Below are 16724 nucleotides of genomic sequence, written 5' to 3' on the forward strand. Positions count from 1 at the left end.
AAAACTGAAATATTAACACAGTAAGCACAGCCTCTGAAGCCTTACTAGGAATTAAAGCTGTGACACAAACTGCTGGTACAATCTAGACACTTGAGTTAAAGAAATTCAGATCACATTACTGCCAAAGAGACTAAGGAATTCATGTCATCACACCGATGGTAAACAGGAATTTGCTGAGACAGCATACTAAGGAATATCACTGTAGGCAAGCCCCTTTCTCATCCCTCTCTTGGTATGCATCGCTGACGGGGTGTATGATTTGAAATGGCCTTTCTCACGTTCCTACAAACTATCAAACAACAATTTGGCATAAGCAGTGCAGCTACTTGAAGAATGAAAAACTATTGTGAAAGAAATAGTTCATGCTGCTCATAATAAAAGCCAGGATACAATGAAGTTAACAGAGCACTATGTTCTAACAGAATAAACTTGGTACAGGAAATAAAGGAAGAAACGGCTCAGGATACTGGAGGCATTAGGGATAAAGGTGTTCAAACAGATTAGCAATCACTGCTGGAAAAATATGAAGTTTGTGCTCCTAACTCCCAGGGTGGGTAATTATGTAATCCATCATGCCTCTGTACAGGACTGGCTGTGAAAGGTTGATGATACTGGAAAAATCGCGGGAGAAAGCCAATGTAAAGTTTTTCTGGATTGAAGGTACGCAGATCTGGAGTAAGGGGAAGCTTGTAGGACTTGTTTTGCCAACACTAATGGCTCGTTTTACTTGAACTCCATGTCCTGAGCAACAAAATTCAGCAAACGAAAAAAACCATATTCCTATGTTGCATGTAGGAAGCAATAGCTGCAAGAACTTCATTGCATTGCTGAATGTGACCGCAGAAATCATCTTAAAGCCATCACAGTCTCAAAGGGCGCTCTGTACCAACCGCTTATGAGCACTTACTAAATATAGTAACATGAGAAAAAAAATTCCACTTGCAATATGAGTCAAGTCTCAAGAAGCCGGACTGACACAGCGATTAAATGCGACATACCGTGCTTGCTGGAGTTCTGGTCAAGTGAAGAAGCAGCACTAGACAGATTATCCATTGAGTTGGGGTGTGTCCACTGAGGAAGGCGAGACTGGGACTGAGAAGTGTCCTTCACTGACAAACCACCAGTAATGTCCATGTTATTTACATTCATGTTCGGGTTCAGTCCAGCTAAGGGGAAATAGGTCATTAGATATCCATCATACACTGGAGGATGAAAAGATGTGTTTAAAAAAATCCAGCTAAAGAAATTATTTCACATTGATTTTCAGACATCTGTACGTATGTGTAGGAATTTACTATGCACATTTTCCGTCTGCTGTCAAGAACCTTTGCTTTTATGGGAACACCGATATAACTCCCAGGAATTCAGAAAATGCTAAAACTTTGCTAAAAGGAAAAAAGAAAAAAGCTGTAGGGATAATATTTTAAAGCTGTCATTATTTCTTCTTGCAGTCTCGCCCCTTGGCTCAGAAAAGGCATTCTGGAAGAACGCACTGGAACGCTACGTTTAAACCAGTGAAGAATTTGCAGCATTCCATTGCTAAGCCGAAATATTCCTTACGTCTCTTCAGCACACCCCCATGATGTCTGCCATTTTATTCTGCTAACAGCATTTTTTAAAATCTCAAACAAAGCAACTAATTGAAAGGTCATGCAAACAGCTGCTATTCATCAGAGCAGGTATTGTGCTATTTGGGCGCAGATTTTGTATACACAGAACAAAATCACTCACGCTACATTTAGGGAATATTTTTGACATGCTTCTGTGACACGAATCTGGGTCCTTTTTGATATATAATCCTGAATGTTAGCAGATCAGAGGAAGCTGAGATATGATAAGAACCTCTCAGACTTAGGCCTTTAATTCATAAATTCTTTTGCCTTCTGATGCTCCCTGCTATAACAGCTCAGCATAGCAGGCAGAATTACCTTCTTAACTGCTGCATGGTAGATAAAGCTTGGCAATTCTATTGTACACAGTATAAAGAGAGTCACAAAGAGATTAAATTAATTCCTTTATGTCATAAATGAAGTCTGTAGCATACATCAATCACATGGCAAACAGTTCTGAAAGGCTGTTCTGTTCACCCTGTCTCAAGGCCAAATCGATTATTTTGACATCAATCATATTTGACAGATCCATGTCTCACCTACCACAAAATGACCGGTGAAGATTTCAGAAACTTCCTGGATAATCTATTCCAGTACTCTACACTGCTTAAAGCAAATAAGTGACCCTTAATGTTTAACTAGGTCTCCTTTTATGCAAAAAAAAAGTTCATTACCTCTCACATTAGCCCCATGCAAGAAAACTTCTTCATAGCTATCGTTTACATTTTTGCAGATTCCTACATGTCTCTTAAGTCTTCTCTTTAGACTAAAGTGGGCAGATCATTTCAGTTTTTCCATAGCAGCCACATTTTTGAAACTTCTCATCATCTGCACAACTCTCTTTCTGCATTCCTTCAAACCGATCCGTATCTTTCTTTAAATACACTGACCAAAACTGATGCCTCACCAGTGCTGCTTAGAGTGGAAAGCTGACTTTGTGTGACTTTCCAGACGATATTCCTGTTTATCAATACGACATTTGCGTATTTTGCAACATGATGCTGTTAATTTATTTTTACTTCATAATTAGCAACATATGTAGACAGTTAATTGCGTGAATCTTCTGCTCTGACCTTTGTAGGCTGAGCAGAGGTGAGGCAATAGAGCCCACCTGTACAGCTACCAGATGGGCACGTAGAACCACGATTTTGTTTTGGCATTTTTCAACATTATTTAATAAACATATCTTTTGTATTTCTGTATTTGTTACACTGTGGAGCAAAATATTTAGATGCTGAGCTAACGAAATATACTCCCTCTGTCTTTTTCATACGGAACAGCTTTAATGAAGGACACTTACCAAGAGGGTAAGGAGCAAAGGTGTTCGGTGAAGACTGTTGCTCTTTGGTCTGCAGGTCAGGTAGGCCGGGAGCCTGGGGATGGGGTGAAAAGCTATCCATGGCTGATTTGCCTGCAGAGGGGTGCAAAGATAGATGTGGAGGGGGAGGCTGCTGCTTCATAAGCAGGGCCTGGGCCAGCTGGCGCTGGTGCTGCTGGATCTGCTGCTGCATGTTATTGATTGTACGTGCAACCTGGCGAGAAAAAGAATCAATAAATGCTCGGTTGGACAAGACACTAGATTTCTTGTGCTTTCTCTACAGTGAAATAACACAATAGATCTCTTTACAAATAAAAAACGACTGTATTAAGGGTTGAAGAGCTTTCCTCCAACAACTGAATGCTGTGACATAGGTGTATTACTCTGGCACTCTCTCCTTTTTAATACTCAAGCCATGCTCTATATTATTGTTTCTACGGATGCTTTAGCTGCTTTGGTATAATGCAGTAGAATCTCTTTAAGCTACTGAAATCAAACTCTAATGGAGAGATTGAACTGGCAGGAAAACCTACTTGCTGCTCCTGTTGTCTCATGGGTCCGGAAACATTACGCTGAGCCTGTAACATCTGCTGCTGGATTTGTAAACGTTGGTACGCCTACGGGACAGAAATGAGAGGTCAGAGGTCCTAACATATATGCAGTAAGCCCAACAAGCTTGCTTGAACTGCTCTGGGACATTACAAAATAGAAGAGACAAACATTGGAGTTTTCAGAAAACAGTCAATGGAGCAAAAGTAACAACATTGTTACAAAGGTATTTTATAATACAGTTTAAGTCCAGTGTTTTTTTTTTAAAAAAAAAAACAAACGTCAATAAAAAACTGATGAGTCAGTTTGTGAGCAGTAAGTGGTCATTAAAGATAGGAACCTTTTTATTTTCCTGAAAGAAATGCAACACAAAGCAAAAATTAAAATAGGAGTTTATAATACTATACAAATAGGATGAATGCCAATAGTTACTTTTTGTTTTGGCCATTTTGAGTTCTGACAACACTTTGTATTTAATCAGTTGTGCTGCTATATTCCACAAAAATTCCACAACTTTAATGTGGTTAACTGGGCAGTTCATCCAGTTAATTGTGGGGTTTTTGTCCAAGGTGTTTCTCTGAAACACATGAAATTAAAATCCATAGGAGTTCTGTACAGATATTTTTCCAGTAGCTGGGTACTGTTCACTTATTACCACGGCAGAAGATCAACGCTGTGCTCCTCAAAACTGGGATACATAACCAGAAATGAATACTACTATCAAACACTGTTACTAATAAGAGGTTGACCAGTACATGGAGATCAGCAACTAAGCTGGTTTGTCAAACTCTATTTCATGTTTAACCCTAGCAAATACCGACCTACTCTTCACAGTATCTCCTTTTAAAATATTCCTAAAATCCGATTAAATATTTTCATACACGCACACATATATAAAATTTCCAAATATAGCGAAAGTACACAACTTTTAAAAAAACAAGTAGTTCTTATCACATGATGTGTTTAATATACATTCCAATAATTATGGGAAATTTACTGTACACTCTATTATTGAGTGAGGCAACTGAAGGCAGTTGTCCAGGTAACTCAGGTGACCAGCACCGCCAAGACTTCTCTCTTGTTGTGTTGTAACATAAATTTCCCTGTTGGTCAATTAGTTGCATATGTTGGCATGTAATACACAAATTAGTGTTCTTTAAGAGTATACCCATACCAGTATGAAGGCAACTGACTTTTCAGTTCCACTGATCCATTGTAAAGGATAATTATTCCACAAATGACTATTTATAAAGCCTGAGGCAAAAAACATGATTTTGTTTCTTTGAAAAGAAACTCTACCAAAGAAACCAGCATCTGATTGATTTAAAGATCTTTCACGTCCATTTAAAAATTTAGTTAGCCATCCTCCCATTTTATCTTCATGGCTTCAATTCTTATTTAGAGCTTATTTGCCATGTCTTTTAACTTACCAGCTGCAGCTGATAGAGCTGGTTCAACATCGTCATATGCTGAGGATTATTAATTGGCGAGGTTAACTGTGCAGGGCTGAGACCAATGTTTTTTGCTGCAAACTGCAAAAGCTGTGCTTGAACCTAAGAAAGAGCAGTGTGTTAAACATTGTGCGTTTACTTTTAACACTGGCAACTGTGTAAGCCATTAGGTAAGAGTCACAAGGCATCATCTGGAAAATATTACTATTACCAGAAGCAGTACAATGAACTATCAAAAAAGTAACGAGAGGCTCTAATACAAATCTCAATAACCATACGCAAACGTGCATTTATAGAAAAAGAACTGAGAACAAACGCCTCAGCTTTCTAGAAATGCTACATTTTGTGAAAAGGAACAAGAGAATGTGCCCACACAGATAATGTACCGAGAGTATACACCCATGTAACGTGCTTACTGGCTGGTAAATAAATCAACACAGAGCCAAGCAACAGTAGCTGCAGAGCCTCAGGAGCGCGACAGAATGCATACGGAGAGGGGAGCGCATGTGGGAGAGTTCAAGGGAAAAAGAAAACTCGAGAACGGAAGGTCGTCTAACCTGAGGGGATAGAAACTGAGGCACTTGAGCACGAAGACTAGGCTGGGATGAATTAAGAGGTTGCACTGGCGGTTGCTGCGGCTGTTGCATGGTCCTGGCTTGTGCTGCTCCGCTATTGCCAAACATACCCAGATTGCCACTCGGTATCTGCAGCAGGACAAGAAAAACATCGGCATTTCAAGATACCACTCAACATATAACCTGGAAGTTACTTATCTGTGCAGTCTTTACCCTCGGTGATTATAACAGGCACGGATAACGAGACCAGTACATAGAGACTGTGTTGACAACCAGGTTTACAATCCGGCATGGCAAAGATCGCCATGTACCCAACATCCCAAACCTCCAAAACTCTGTACAGATTCCTGAACAAAAAGTAGGTAAAGCTGAAGATCGCTTTTATAGGGATAAATAACCCTACAGGGTCACAAGATGAACAATGACAAGTACTCGCCAAAAATGTTTGTAGTTGCGTAGCAAGGAACAGGAGAATGGAATCATTAAACTCACAGCTTCCCAATCCTTAAATTATCGAAGCAGTTTTTATACTTAGTCATTTTACAAAGCTACTGATAATGGACATGGCATTTATTAGTGCATTCTCCGCATCTGAAAGATACGCTTAATGGGCAAGTATTGCCTTCAGAAAACAAACTTTAAAAGAATATATGCAATAAAAGCCACCATAGAACAGTAAGATTTTTTCTGTGTTGTTATTTCTTATCTCCGCTGGAACTTCAATTTATAAGGCAAAAATAACCTTTTCATAATCAACAGTAGTTATGACCTCTCAGTCTCGTGGTGTTTATGAATCTTGCCCTCCATCTCCTCTCTTTGCTTTTCTTTCCCTTTCAGCATGTTTTACCCAGGGGCCACAACATCCCTCTTGCCACAACGCTCGCTCTGTTTGACCAGAGGTGCTGGAAGCACAGTTTCTTTCTCACCACCTGTCAAAGCTATGAGCTGTCTTGACACTTACAGCAGGAATAAAAAAGCCCCCATCACTTCTCACCCATCTCATCACTGAATAATTACGCCAGCCAGGAAAGACGAGTTAGAGCAATGTCTCTGCCTTAGACTCCGCGACAATTAGCAACGCCTCAAAAAAAGAAACCTCACATCAATCACGGCAGAGCTATACCAGGCTTCAGTGGTATAAATCCAGAATAGCAGAGTCTCTTCTCAATGGATGCGTGTAATTAGCAGACTAATTACAACTAAGCAGTTGTTTTATGTCCTGTAACGTGAAACGTTTACACAGCAGGTAGTTTCTCCACTGGTATTTCGCGTGAACAAAGACGTCGCACGCGCTTCCAGTGTGAAGCCCCCTTTTCCCCGGGGAAGCGATGGGCACTAGCTGCGAGTCCAAGAGAGCTGAAATTCAACTTGGGATCTCCCCCAACGGCCTTACCTGTCTAGAAGAATTCAAGTTTTGCATGCCCAGCCCCGAGGCAATCCCGCCCAGGGTCTGATTAGGGAGTGCACTGTTTGAAAGGGGGAGCTTCAGGCTTGGTGAAGGCAAAAATGGTGAAGTAGTGGGCTCTTCCACTAGGCCGCCATCCTGATTGGAGAAAGAAAGGGTGAGCTGTGTGCGGCGCCCAGGAGCAGACAGCGCACAAAACAGTGTCCCATGGAAATATAAAAGGGCATGGATGAAGAAAAATATTGGAAAAAAAAAAAAAAGTATGAATAACAGGGAATGAAAAGTATGGAGTGAAGGGAGAAGAAAGAGAGAAATAGGATTAAGGTACTGTTTTTCTTTACTTTGTTGCACTTAATCCACAAATGCACAATCGCCCTCACCCACCTCTCCCGAAGGAAAGGAGGGATTCTAGCAACTGATCACAGAGCTATCATGCGGCCGTCCCCTCCGTCCCCTTGGATGTTCTCCTCTCTTCTCCACCAGACTGAAAGGTGGAAAGGCGAGAAGAGACCCCACACGTTTCAGGGAAGTCTTCTGTTATGAGGTGAACTCTCAGGAGCGGAGCACAGACACGTGACACACGGCTTTTGCTACCCCAGAACTCGGGAAAGGCCACATCAGTTCATTTGGTATCAATCCGCATTTGGGTCCACATCATAGCTCTGCTCTTAAAAAAGCATTTTGCACTAATCCCCTTTCCTAACTGAGACACATGAGCCCCTTTTAATATTCACACAGCACTGAGTTATAATTACCCACTATGAAACACGGCACTCTAACACACCCAGTGAACACAGAAATACTTAAAAACAATAATGACAATGTTGTCTGCGTAGCCTTCCTAGGAAAGCGATTAAGAGACTGCCTGAACGTCCCGCAGGAGGAGGCAGATTTTAGCAAGACATAAGGAGCCCCCTCTGACAACCAGGCTGTAAGGAACCGTGGCTGATCACGGAGACACTGCACAGAAGGCAGTCCCCACGGGGGGCAAACAGCAAGTCAGAAAATAAAATAAATCATATAATCCCCAATCAAACAGGTAGGTATCTAGCTAGCATTACAGTGGGGTACCGAGTTCTATCTCAAACTGTGCTTTGATGTCTGGGAAGCCTGCGGCAAGCATGATCAAATAACACTGTGTACAAAGTAGAGCTCCAAAAAACAGACAGAGTGAAAAAATCTTTAATTTGCAATGTGCCGGACTGGTGTTTTTCAGGCAATATATTCATTGCAAAGAAAGGCTTTTAAAGAGGTGAGGAGCTAGGTTACTTCAAGCAATAAATTCAATGCCCCAGAAGATTGCGAGATACTGACAAACCTCCTTTGTTCATACAGCAGCCCGGTTTGCTAACCAGATACCCAAACAAATGACCTAATGCAGCAAGCACGCTTGGTAAATTTTATGTTCTAAGTTAATCCTGGAAAAACACATTTTCAACAGCTCTCCTTTGATGCAAAGAAAAAGTTTCTTTACTATCAGGCAAAGTGACACTTGACATGCTATCTGACTCTCCTGAGGGGGACACTGACATTTTCTAATGATATCCCCAAGGCCTTTCAGCTCAAGATATTTTGCATTCTACTGGACATCAGTCACACTCCACAAACAACTGCAGCTTGCATGACAGTAACAGGTTCGAGGATTTCTCCTTAGATCACAGACATATGTTTACAATTCTACCCTTCCCCCTTTAAAGTGAAAATAATTTCAAGCTTCGTGCACGCTCTCTCCTTCAGATGCCATTGTTTCCTGTGTGAACAGACCTATTGACCATGACAGACCGATGCGATCCCTCCCTGCCCTCAAAATTTATTCAAGTCTTGTCTCATCGATGTTTGGGTTTTTGTTTTTTTTTTTCTCGTTTTGGAAACAGGCAGTGCCAGGGACGGTGGAGGACAAGCCACACTGGAGACTCAGGCATCTAATTTCCAGACCAGGCGGACTCTTGCCGCGAGGCCACCTTCGCAAGTGCGTTCCGTGGCTGAACTGCAGCAAACATCTTTTGTAGCAAGTTTATAACACACAGCTCACGTTCACTTTGTCCTTTTTTTTTTTTTTTTTTAATTTGAACTCATATGTTAAGGTGCCAACTGTGCTGCACAAGTGTGTGTTCTGTAAGGGAAGCTGAAATCAATTCATTTCACATAAAGCATTATAGTCGGTCAACAGAAAGTACTCCTCGGTCATTCTCAACCTGGACTAGGTGATGCCTTTACAGCTGACTATGGTTTGTGACCCAGGATTTTGCAGGTTCCTTTATGTAATAATTGTATCCTAAAGAATAAATATTTACTGCCTAACCTTTCCTCTTCGGTGATTCTCTTACAAATTCATGTTACATTTCTCCCTCAAGGTAACCAATCAAACACATCCCCTATATCTGAATCATCAAAATCACGCTCAATCTAGAACTGAATTAAAATTTTTGAAGGGACTTGACGCAACTGTAAAATCCTACCAGTAGCAGTATTTCCTTCTACAGTCATCCAACACAAAGCACCACACTGGCGCTCAACAATACGTTACTTTTAGGACTTTGGAAAGTCTCATGTACCAAATATGACAGAATGCAAGCGGCGTTGCTCAAAGATTTTTTAGCCCTGTGAGATACGGACAAGTTAACAGAGGACTCCTGGACACTTTGGCAGTCACCTGCCAACAACTGCCACTTCATGAATCAAAATGTCCCAACAGACAGATGCGAGACGGATGAATTTGCCAGAGGTCTTTACACAAAGTCAGTTACAGAAGCAGTTAGTAGAAAATATACATTAATAACTTCTTAAAACAGAAAAATAAAACTTTTCCAAAAAAGGAAGTTAAAGTAATAAAAACTCACCTCGAAGTAAGTTCTCTTCAAATCTGACAGGAGTTAGGTACAGGCAAAAGCAACTTGCAGGAAATGCAATACTCAAAGAAGTGCTCATCACTGGTATTTTTAATTTTTAAAACGTGGGAATATGAAAAAGGTTGCAAATTTGGAAAATCAAAAAGGAAACAATGGATCATAGGAAGCAGAGATGGAGGAAAGAAGAAGAATATAAAAGTCAACCTTAAAATTCTAGTGATCATCCAATTGCAAGGCCTACAGAAGTGGATTTTTCATAATGATAAAATACCCCATTCATTACGCCAAAGACAAAAAGCAACCACACTCACCAGAGACAAATGGGATCAGAACGTGAAGGACAAAGTTGAAAGAAACCCAACAAACACGGTGTTCGAATTAGAAACAAGGAAAAAGCCTAGTCAGAATATTTTTGGAAGAACATGATTGCAGCCAACAGGCATCAGAACTGGTAGATGTGGGTTTCTCAACAGCAGAGAAGAGCAGCCGATCAGTGAATAAGACAGTAATGAAAAGGAAACTGAATTTCTAGGGCAAGTTTCATAGTCTTCTATATGGTCAAGAATTTGGCAGAGAGTTTGGAAGCAGCACCGGGGCAAAGGAAGACAGGACTCTCTGCTGGCAATATGGGAGAAAGCATTAAAAACACTCAAAGAGCAGAGCAGGAAGGAAAATGGAATCTGCCATGGAACTAACAGAAGCCAAGCTTGAGCTAACGCCAAAGGCGGCTGACGTTATTTCTCTTCAGAGAGCTGACCTGACTTTTGATCACATACATCTAATACAATGGTCCAGAGTTCAACGCTCACATCTGATTGTGCTAAAAAAGAATTATGTGACATCTCTGTACGGTCCAAGATTTTCAATTACGGGGTGGTCAGCGCAGATCAGCAAACCACTGCTTTTTTCTTCTACGCTTAGAAGAACACTCAATAGGTGGAGTGAGAAGACACACCAAACTTGAGTCCCAGTACTCAGGAGTGGTACCCAAGCCAAACCCCTACACTTAAAGAAAAGATCCTCTGAAGCACGCTGAGCTTATTTCCAATATTTTTTAGGATGCTTCCAGGCAAATCTTACATGCTTTCCTTATAAATTTGAGGGCTCCAGCAGACAACGGGTAACATCTTCAAGCAAACCTGATACCTAAGTACAGCATGCTCGCCACCAAGTATAAGATAACGTGGTTGAGATCACATATCAGCGTACTGCTAGGCCGGATCTTTATTTCCTCGAAGCCATTGGATTTTCTCCCTTCTCCTTTTATGGTGCTACAGGGCAAGATAACATCCTGAAAAATAATACAATTAACAAAGCACTGAGTGCCAAAGATTGACTCAGTGTGACACAGAATAAAGAGTATCTGCAGCAAGTATGGAACAAGTGAAAGCAAACATTCAAAGGAGATGCTTAGTCGCACAGACCTCTATTAATCCAGAGAGAACAGGGAGTTCAATGGGTCCGGAAGCAAATGTCAGGGCTGGAAATTCTCTTTCCTCAAATGCATAAGGTTACAAAAAATAAGTGCTGGCTTTACCTCTCAGAGAAAGTGCAGGAGAAAAATCATGGAGTCCCAGCTCAGGTGAGCTGAGAAAGAGCAGCAGCAATGAGTACACTAACCCAACTTACAATTTCATGAAGAGGAACCTCGCATAACTTACCGAAGACTCAGCAAAGCGAAGCAAAAAGATAACGACTTGGTAAGATAACAAGTAAAATAAGGAACGTTGGCTGGAGCACTTTGGGCAGTGAGCTTGTTCACTGACCAAGGATGACCTGGGCAGGAAGCGAGACAGCTCCAGGCTCACATTCTGATATCGTACCTCAAAGGGGAAAAAGGGTTTTGGAGAAGAGGAGGTGCTCTAGTAGCATGAGCTGTAAATCTGGAAATAATTTCTTTGGAAAAAATACCTATTCTTATTAAGAATAGAGTAGAAACTATATTTGTTTAATTCACTTAGCAAGTTGCTCAACACACTGATAGCTAACAAATATAGTTTGGAATTATTTCTTTTGTTATAGTAAAGTCAGTGTGACAGATTATGCCTAGACTGACAGCTTTTACTTGCTGTATGAATATTAATGATTTTAGTACTCCCTTCTCAATAGTTGTGTTTAACATATGTTTCCATAATTATGCATCATGCTGCACATAATGCACCGCTCTCTCTGGCAATAATTTTACTGCTCCAGATATTGTTACTCTAGAAAAGAAAAGGTTAACTGGCATGCATGCATGAATTTTGTGAGCTTCATCAGGAAAGAGATCTTTCAATTAACATATTCATTTAAGTTTGCCATAAGCAAATAGATTTGCCATAGTTAAGAATGAACTTTACATGTCAGGAAGAGAAAAAGAAGGAAGAAGAGCCAGGTTGAGCCCTACATTGTAGGAAATACACAGCAGTTCAGTCTGGTTTAGGGAACACCACATCGTTCCAGTATAAGTAGGGAGCCCAGGTTATTATTCCTCCAAAAGCAGAACAGCAGTTTTCTTTGGTGGAAACTGCCATGACACCAGATTACGCAGCCCTGCGGAAGCGTTTGAACTACCACAAAACCTTTTCATATGTAAGGACCCTCCAAAGCAAATTTTATATAGGTGCTAATTTTTCCTTACTAATATAAATAACCCATAATTACGTAAGATGCTTTTGTTTAATCAAACTAACTTGTTTACAGTTTGCAGCGTACCAGCACTAAAATTCAGCAAACTGTTTAGACTGTGATGACAGCAGACATAGTAACAGCTGCCATTCAAAGGTCAGTATTTATCAGATGTCCTAGCGTAGCGCCACACGCATTTTCTTAGCGCAACACCTGGGAACCTGTCACAACACAAACCGTGACTTTAAGGATAACGCTGTAGTTAAGACTACAAGAAAACACGGCGTGGAGGACTGGAAAGATAATCGTTATTCAGGGTCAGTAAAGTTTTTAATGGAGTCTGTGTTAACAAGACTAGATACCATTACTGTCTCACATTCCGTAAAGAGCTTATGTAAAATGAATTGGTTTCAGCACAGTTTGTGAAAAGCAACGATTTCTGCATTCAGAACCCCCCACTACGCACTTTTATGGACATTTCAATTAACCTGTGAACGAAAGAATGGCACCAGAGATTGTTCTTTCCTTATTAATAATCTTCGGGGTGATTCTGCGGTGATTTGGTGGGTCTCTTTGTAGGACTTTCTGTCAGGTTGTAAATCTCATTTCCTACTGAAGATCTGGCTGCACTTCTCCCTACACCCTTTTTTTTCTTTTTTTTAAGGCACTTTGAATCTTGGACACTGGGAACTTCTGGAGCCATTAAATGGTCCTGGAAAATTTGTCATACATGATCCCAGAAAAGGAAGCTCATCGGAGAAGCTATTTATGACTGTGCATGTCTGCTCTTTAACTTAACAAAAATACCTCAGCTCCTCATTCCTATTTATGTACTGAACTTTCACTGAAATCTATATGGAGCTCAAAACTAAAACAGGCATTAGGAGCCTAATTTTTGAAGATTTTGGCCTTGGTCCTGCCTGATCATTAATTTGGGCAAGGGTCACTGACTCTCTGGACTCTTACAGAGCAAAAGGTTTTCTGTGCTCTGTTTCTTTGCTTTTCTCATTTCTAGTTCCATTGTACTACTGATTCCTTAGTTAAGTTTTCTTTTCAAGCGTAACACTGGGGATGACCACTGTTTATTCCTGTGCAGGAATCAAATCATCCACAAGGACTAAATTCCCCACAAGAATAAAAAAGAAAAAAAAAAAAAAAGAATAAAGCAGTATGTAATTATCTATCACATTTCTCTCTATCGCTTTCAAAACAGAAAGCGGAAATCATCAATATTTCTATACTGATACCATTTTGACTTGGAATTAACATTCCTGTTTCTGAACTTACCTTGTCAAGGAAGGTGGGGCGGTCCATGGAAGACTCTTTGGAGATTGGTGGTGGGCGGCAGCCAAGGGGTTTGGTGACCATTCCATTATAGTCGGTCACTCCCATTCCACGCTTGTCCATTTCCACCTTCTTTTCCAGCAGAGCACCTTCACAGAAAGGGGAAATCCATTGAAAAAAGGTGATGCAAAGACATCAGTAGTTCAGAGAAGTAGGTCTTGCTTACAGAAGCAAAAGCAAAAAAATAAATATTTTCAACTACGTCTTGAAAAGATCAAACTCTCAGAATCGTGAATGGTTCCTGTGTTGCTTTAAAGAAGAAAAAAAAATTAGTTACACAGACACTTACTCATGGCCTGATCGAGATTCATATTGTTGCTCTTCAAGGCCTCTTCCGCTGGCTCTCTCTGTTAAAAATACAGATTATGTTAAGGGAAGTAATTTTGCTTATATGATTTCAAAGCAAACAGAGAAAACAGATACGTCTCAAACACTGGATTTAATATTTACTCAGCAGCACAAATAATGCCTGCGCACACTGTCTTCTGCTTTTACCAATTCCCACAACAATTCAGTTATTTCAGTTTGTCAAGTACCAGTTCTACAAGGTCAAATCATACTGTTCTATTTAAATTTCTTCCTGTTTTCTATGGACAAATGACATATCACTATGATATGCCTTTCTCAAAAAAAAAAAAAAAAAAAAAACCCACCCAAAAAAACCAAACCAACCCAAAGACAACCTAGCTACACTTTCATTTCACCTGTTTAATACGAAAAGGGGAACAGAAGTGGAATTATTAGTGAAGTTCAAAGTAACACCTACTGTTATAAAACTCCGAACTTCAGAAGTTCTATAAATGTCATCACACAGAGTATATCATCAAGTAACCTCCACTCTACTAACTTATGGTAGATTACTGAAATTAGAGTAAAGATCTAAATGTAGCTAACACAACTACTTCCCGGCCTGAAGAAGAGACTGAAGATCTATTTTGTTGCTACAGTCTGAGACATGGGAAGTGAGAACTACAAGCTACAAAAGCTAAGCCCCAGGTGTGGCAGCTGCGAACACTACTCACAGGGAAGCCCATGTCTGTGAGCTGTTTTATCAGACGGTTCATGATCCAGGCCTCATCTTGCTTGCTAGATGTCTTCATGCCCTTAGTAAACAAACGGGAAATTCCATTAATGCTCTGGTTCCCACGTTCATACTAGTGAGATGTACATAAAATACGTGGTAAGTTTTTCTTATTAATAATACATGCTACTGAAAGATATATTAGTACATTAATTTAGAAAGAATTGAAGAGCCCTCCGAACAACGTAACTACCGATTCTCTTCCCCCAGAAAGTGTACAAATTTTATCTCAGCTGAATAGGTGTTCAGTGTACTATTTAGTATTTGATTTGCCGACCACTGAATTAAAGCCACCTTTGAATTTAAGCATTCATTTTAATCCTTGGCAGGAAGACATAACGAAATCAAAGATTCTGAAATAGTACAACACTTCCTGAAAAACATTCCCAAAAACGAGTTTCAACCTTGAAGTTAAGAATGTTACTCAGTGTATTTTCTTAAAAACAAACAAGAGCGTCTAGATAAACACCTTTAAAAGATCTCTGTGCAGCTTTTCTATCACAAAATCCTTAAGAAGTCTCTTCCTTTCAGTTCTCCAGAAAGTACCAAGGGACAAGCGTGGATTTGTTTTGGGCTGCGGACAGTACAAGAAACAACCATACTTGATCAAATCACCGGCCTAACTGTTGGCTAATGGAATAACAAACAAACTGGCTAAATGCATTCTCAATTCCTTTAAGTTACAGCCTGGCCTTGTCCTGAAACAAAGACTGTGCAACGGAAAGCTTCCTAATATAATTGTCTATGATCTTGGCTGAGTGCGGCATTAATACAAATTTGCTTTGTTCTCACACCAGTACAGACCTCAAAATTATCTATTTGTTGCTCACAAATAGGAAATAGGTATTTTTTTTGCTGAACCACTTCATCACAAACTACTGTTCGCTTTTCTACCACGACAGAAAGTGTATGAAAGCCCCTGAACACTTTTTCTGTTTCTGTTCAGACATTATCATTTCTTCAGAATACATGGAAGCTTATAAAACTCAGAGAAAACAAATGCAACACCACCAACACCTCCCGAAGCACATGCTAAAGTCATAGATCTCCCACTTCCCCCTGTAAGCAGGTAGGCTGTACCTGAACCACCGTAGTGGCAAACTGTGTTTGTGTTCAGGTGTCAGAGGTCTAATTTAAGAGTTCAGGTGTAATGCAACCGAAAATTTGTGACAACTTCCTCTAGAAATGTTATACTAATTCCACTCTTTTCTAGAGAGCATCTTTATTTTTGTCTTACCTTTTGAAGTCCTTTCTTCGGGGCGTTCCCCCAGGAATTACAGGAGGAGCTGCTCTCTTGTGAAGCAGTATTATTCCACATATCTCCTTCTTCATCTTCCCACTGACTCGTACTGAGATTCACTTCATCCCCACCACTGCCCCAGCCTTCTTGCATAGATTTTGAAGCTGGAGGGAAAGGAAAGAGGGAGAAGAAAAATCAGATTCAATTTCCTTTCGTGCCATTGTGCTAACATTTCAGTATTTTCAAGAGATACGGAGGTTCATCAAGTAGCTTAAATGGCACTACATGGTAAGTACTCCTTCTTTGAAGCTAGCAAAAAGGAAAAATTCTCTAAATACTTAATAGAAGAAAAAGTCCAGCAACAGCAAGTCTTGCTTTTTCCTGCACAAGATCTGTGGTCATGGTCATTACAGTCTCCTGGGAACGAGGAACCAAAAGTATGACCACACACTTGTTACGTGCTATTTTGCTTTCAATGAAACTCACCATTTTAGCTGCCACATTCTTCCAATGAGGAAACCCAAATTTTGAGGTCAATAACAGTCAGAAACTCATTCCCATCTCAGAAGAACGGGATCTGAAAGGGGCACGTGGGCTGCAGGGGAATGCTTTACATGAAGTGATGAGGTTGGGTCACCTTGCTCCTTTTTTTTCCATTTAAAGCTGAGATTACTCATTTTAAGATCTCTGACTCC

General features: G+C 40.3%; 1 protein-coding gene across 1 annotated transcript in view; it reads right to left on the reverse strand.

The window, feature by feature from the left end:
• Positions 1-16724, reverse strand: part of TNRC6C (trinucleotide repeat containing 6C) — a 45191-nt gene that overhangs the window by 11811 nt on the left and 16656 nt on the right. The window contains exons 4-13 of the mRNA XM_009888692.1: positions 16027-16193; positions 14731-14811; positions 13998-14055; positions 13652-13797; positions 6897-7046; positions 5486-5632; positions 4908-5030; positions 3462-3545; positions 2911-3142; positions 999-1166 (exon numbers count right to left, since the gene is read on the reverse strand). Coding sequence (XP_009886994.1) covers positions 999-1166; positions 2911-3142; positions 3462-3545; positions 4908-5030; positions 5486-5632; positions 6897-7046; positions 13652-13797; positions 13998-14055; positions 14731-14811; positions 16027-16193 — 1356 coding nt within the window. The remainder of the gene's footprint in view (positions 1-998; positions 1167-2910; positions 3143-3461; positions 3546-4907; positions 5031-5485; positions 5633-6896; positions 7047-13651; positions 13798-13997; positions 14056-14730; positions 14812-16026; positions 16194-16724) is intronic.

The sequence above is a fragment of the Charadrius vociferus genome, unplaced genomic scaffold, assembly GCF_000708025.1.
Source record: "Charadrius vociferus isolate BGI_N301 unplaced genomic scaffold, ASM70802v2 scaffold281, whole genome shotgun sequence".
Classification (NCBI taxonomy): domain Eukaryota; kingdom Metazoa; phylum Chordata; class Aves; order Charadriiformes; family Charadriidae; genus Charadrius; species Charadrius vociferus.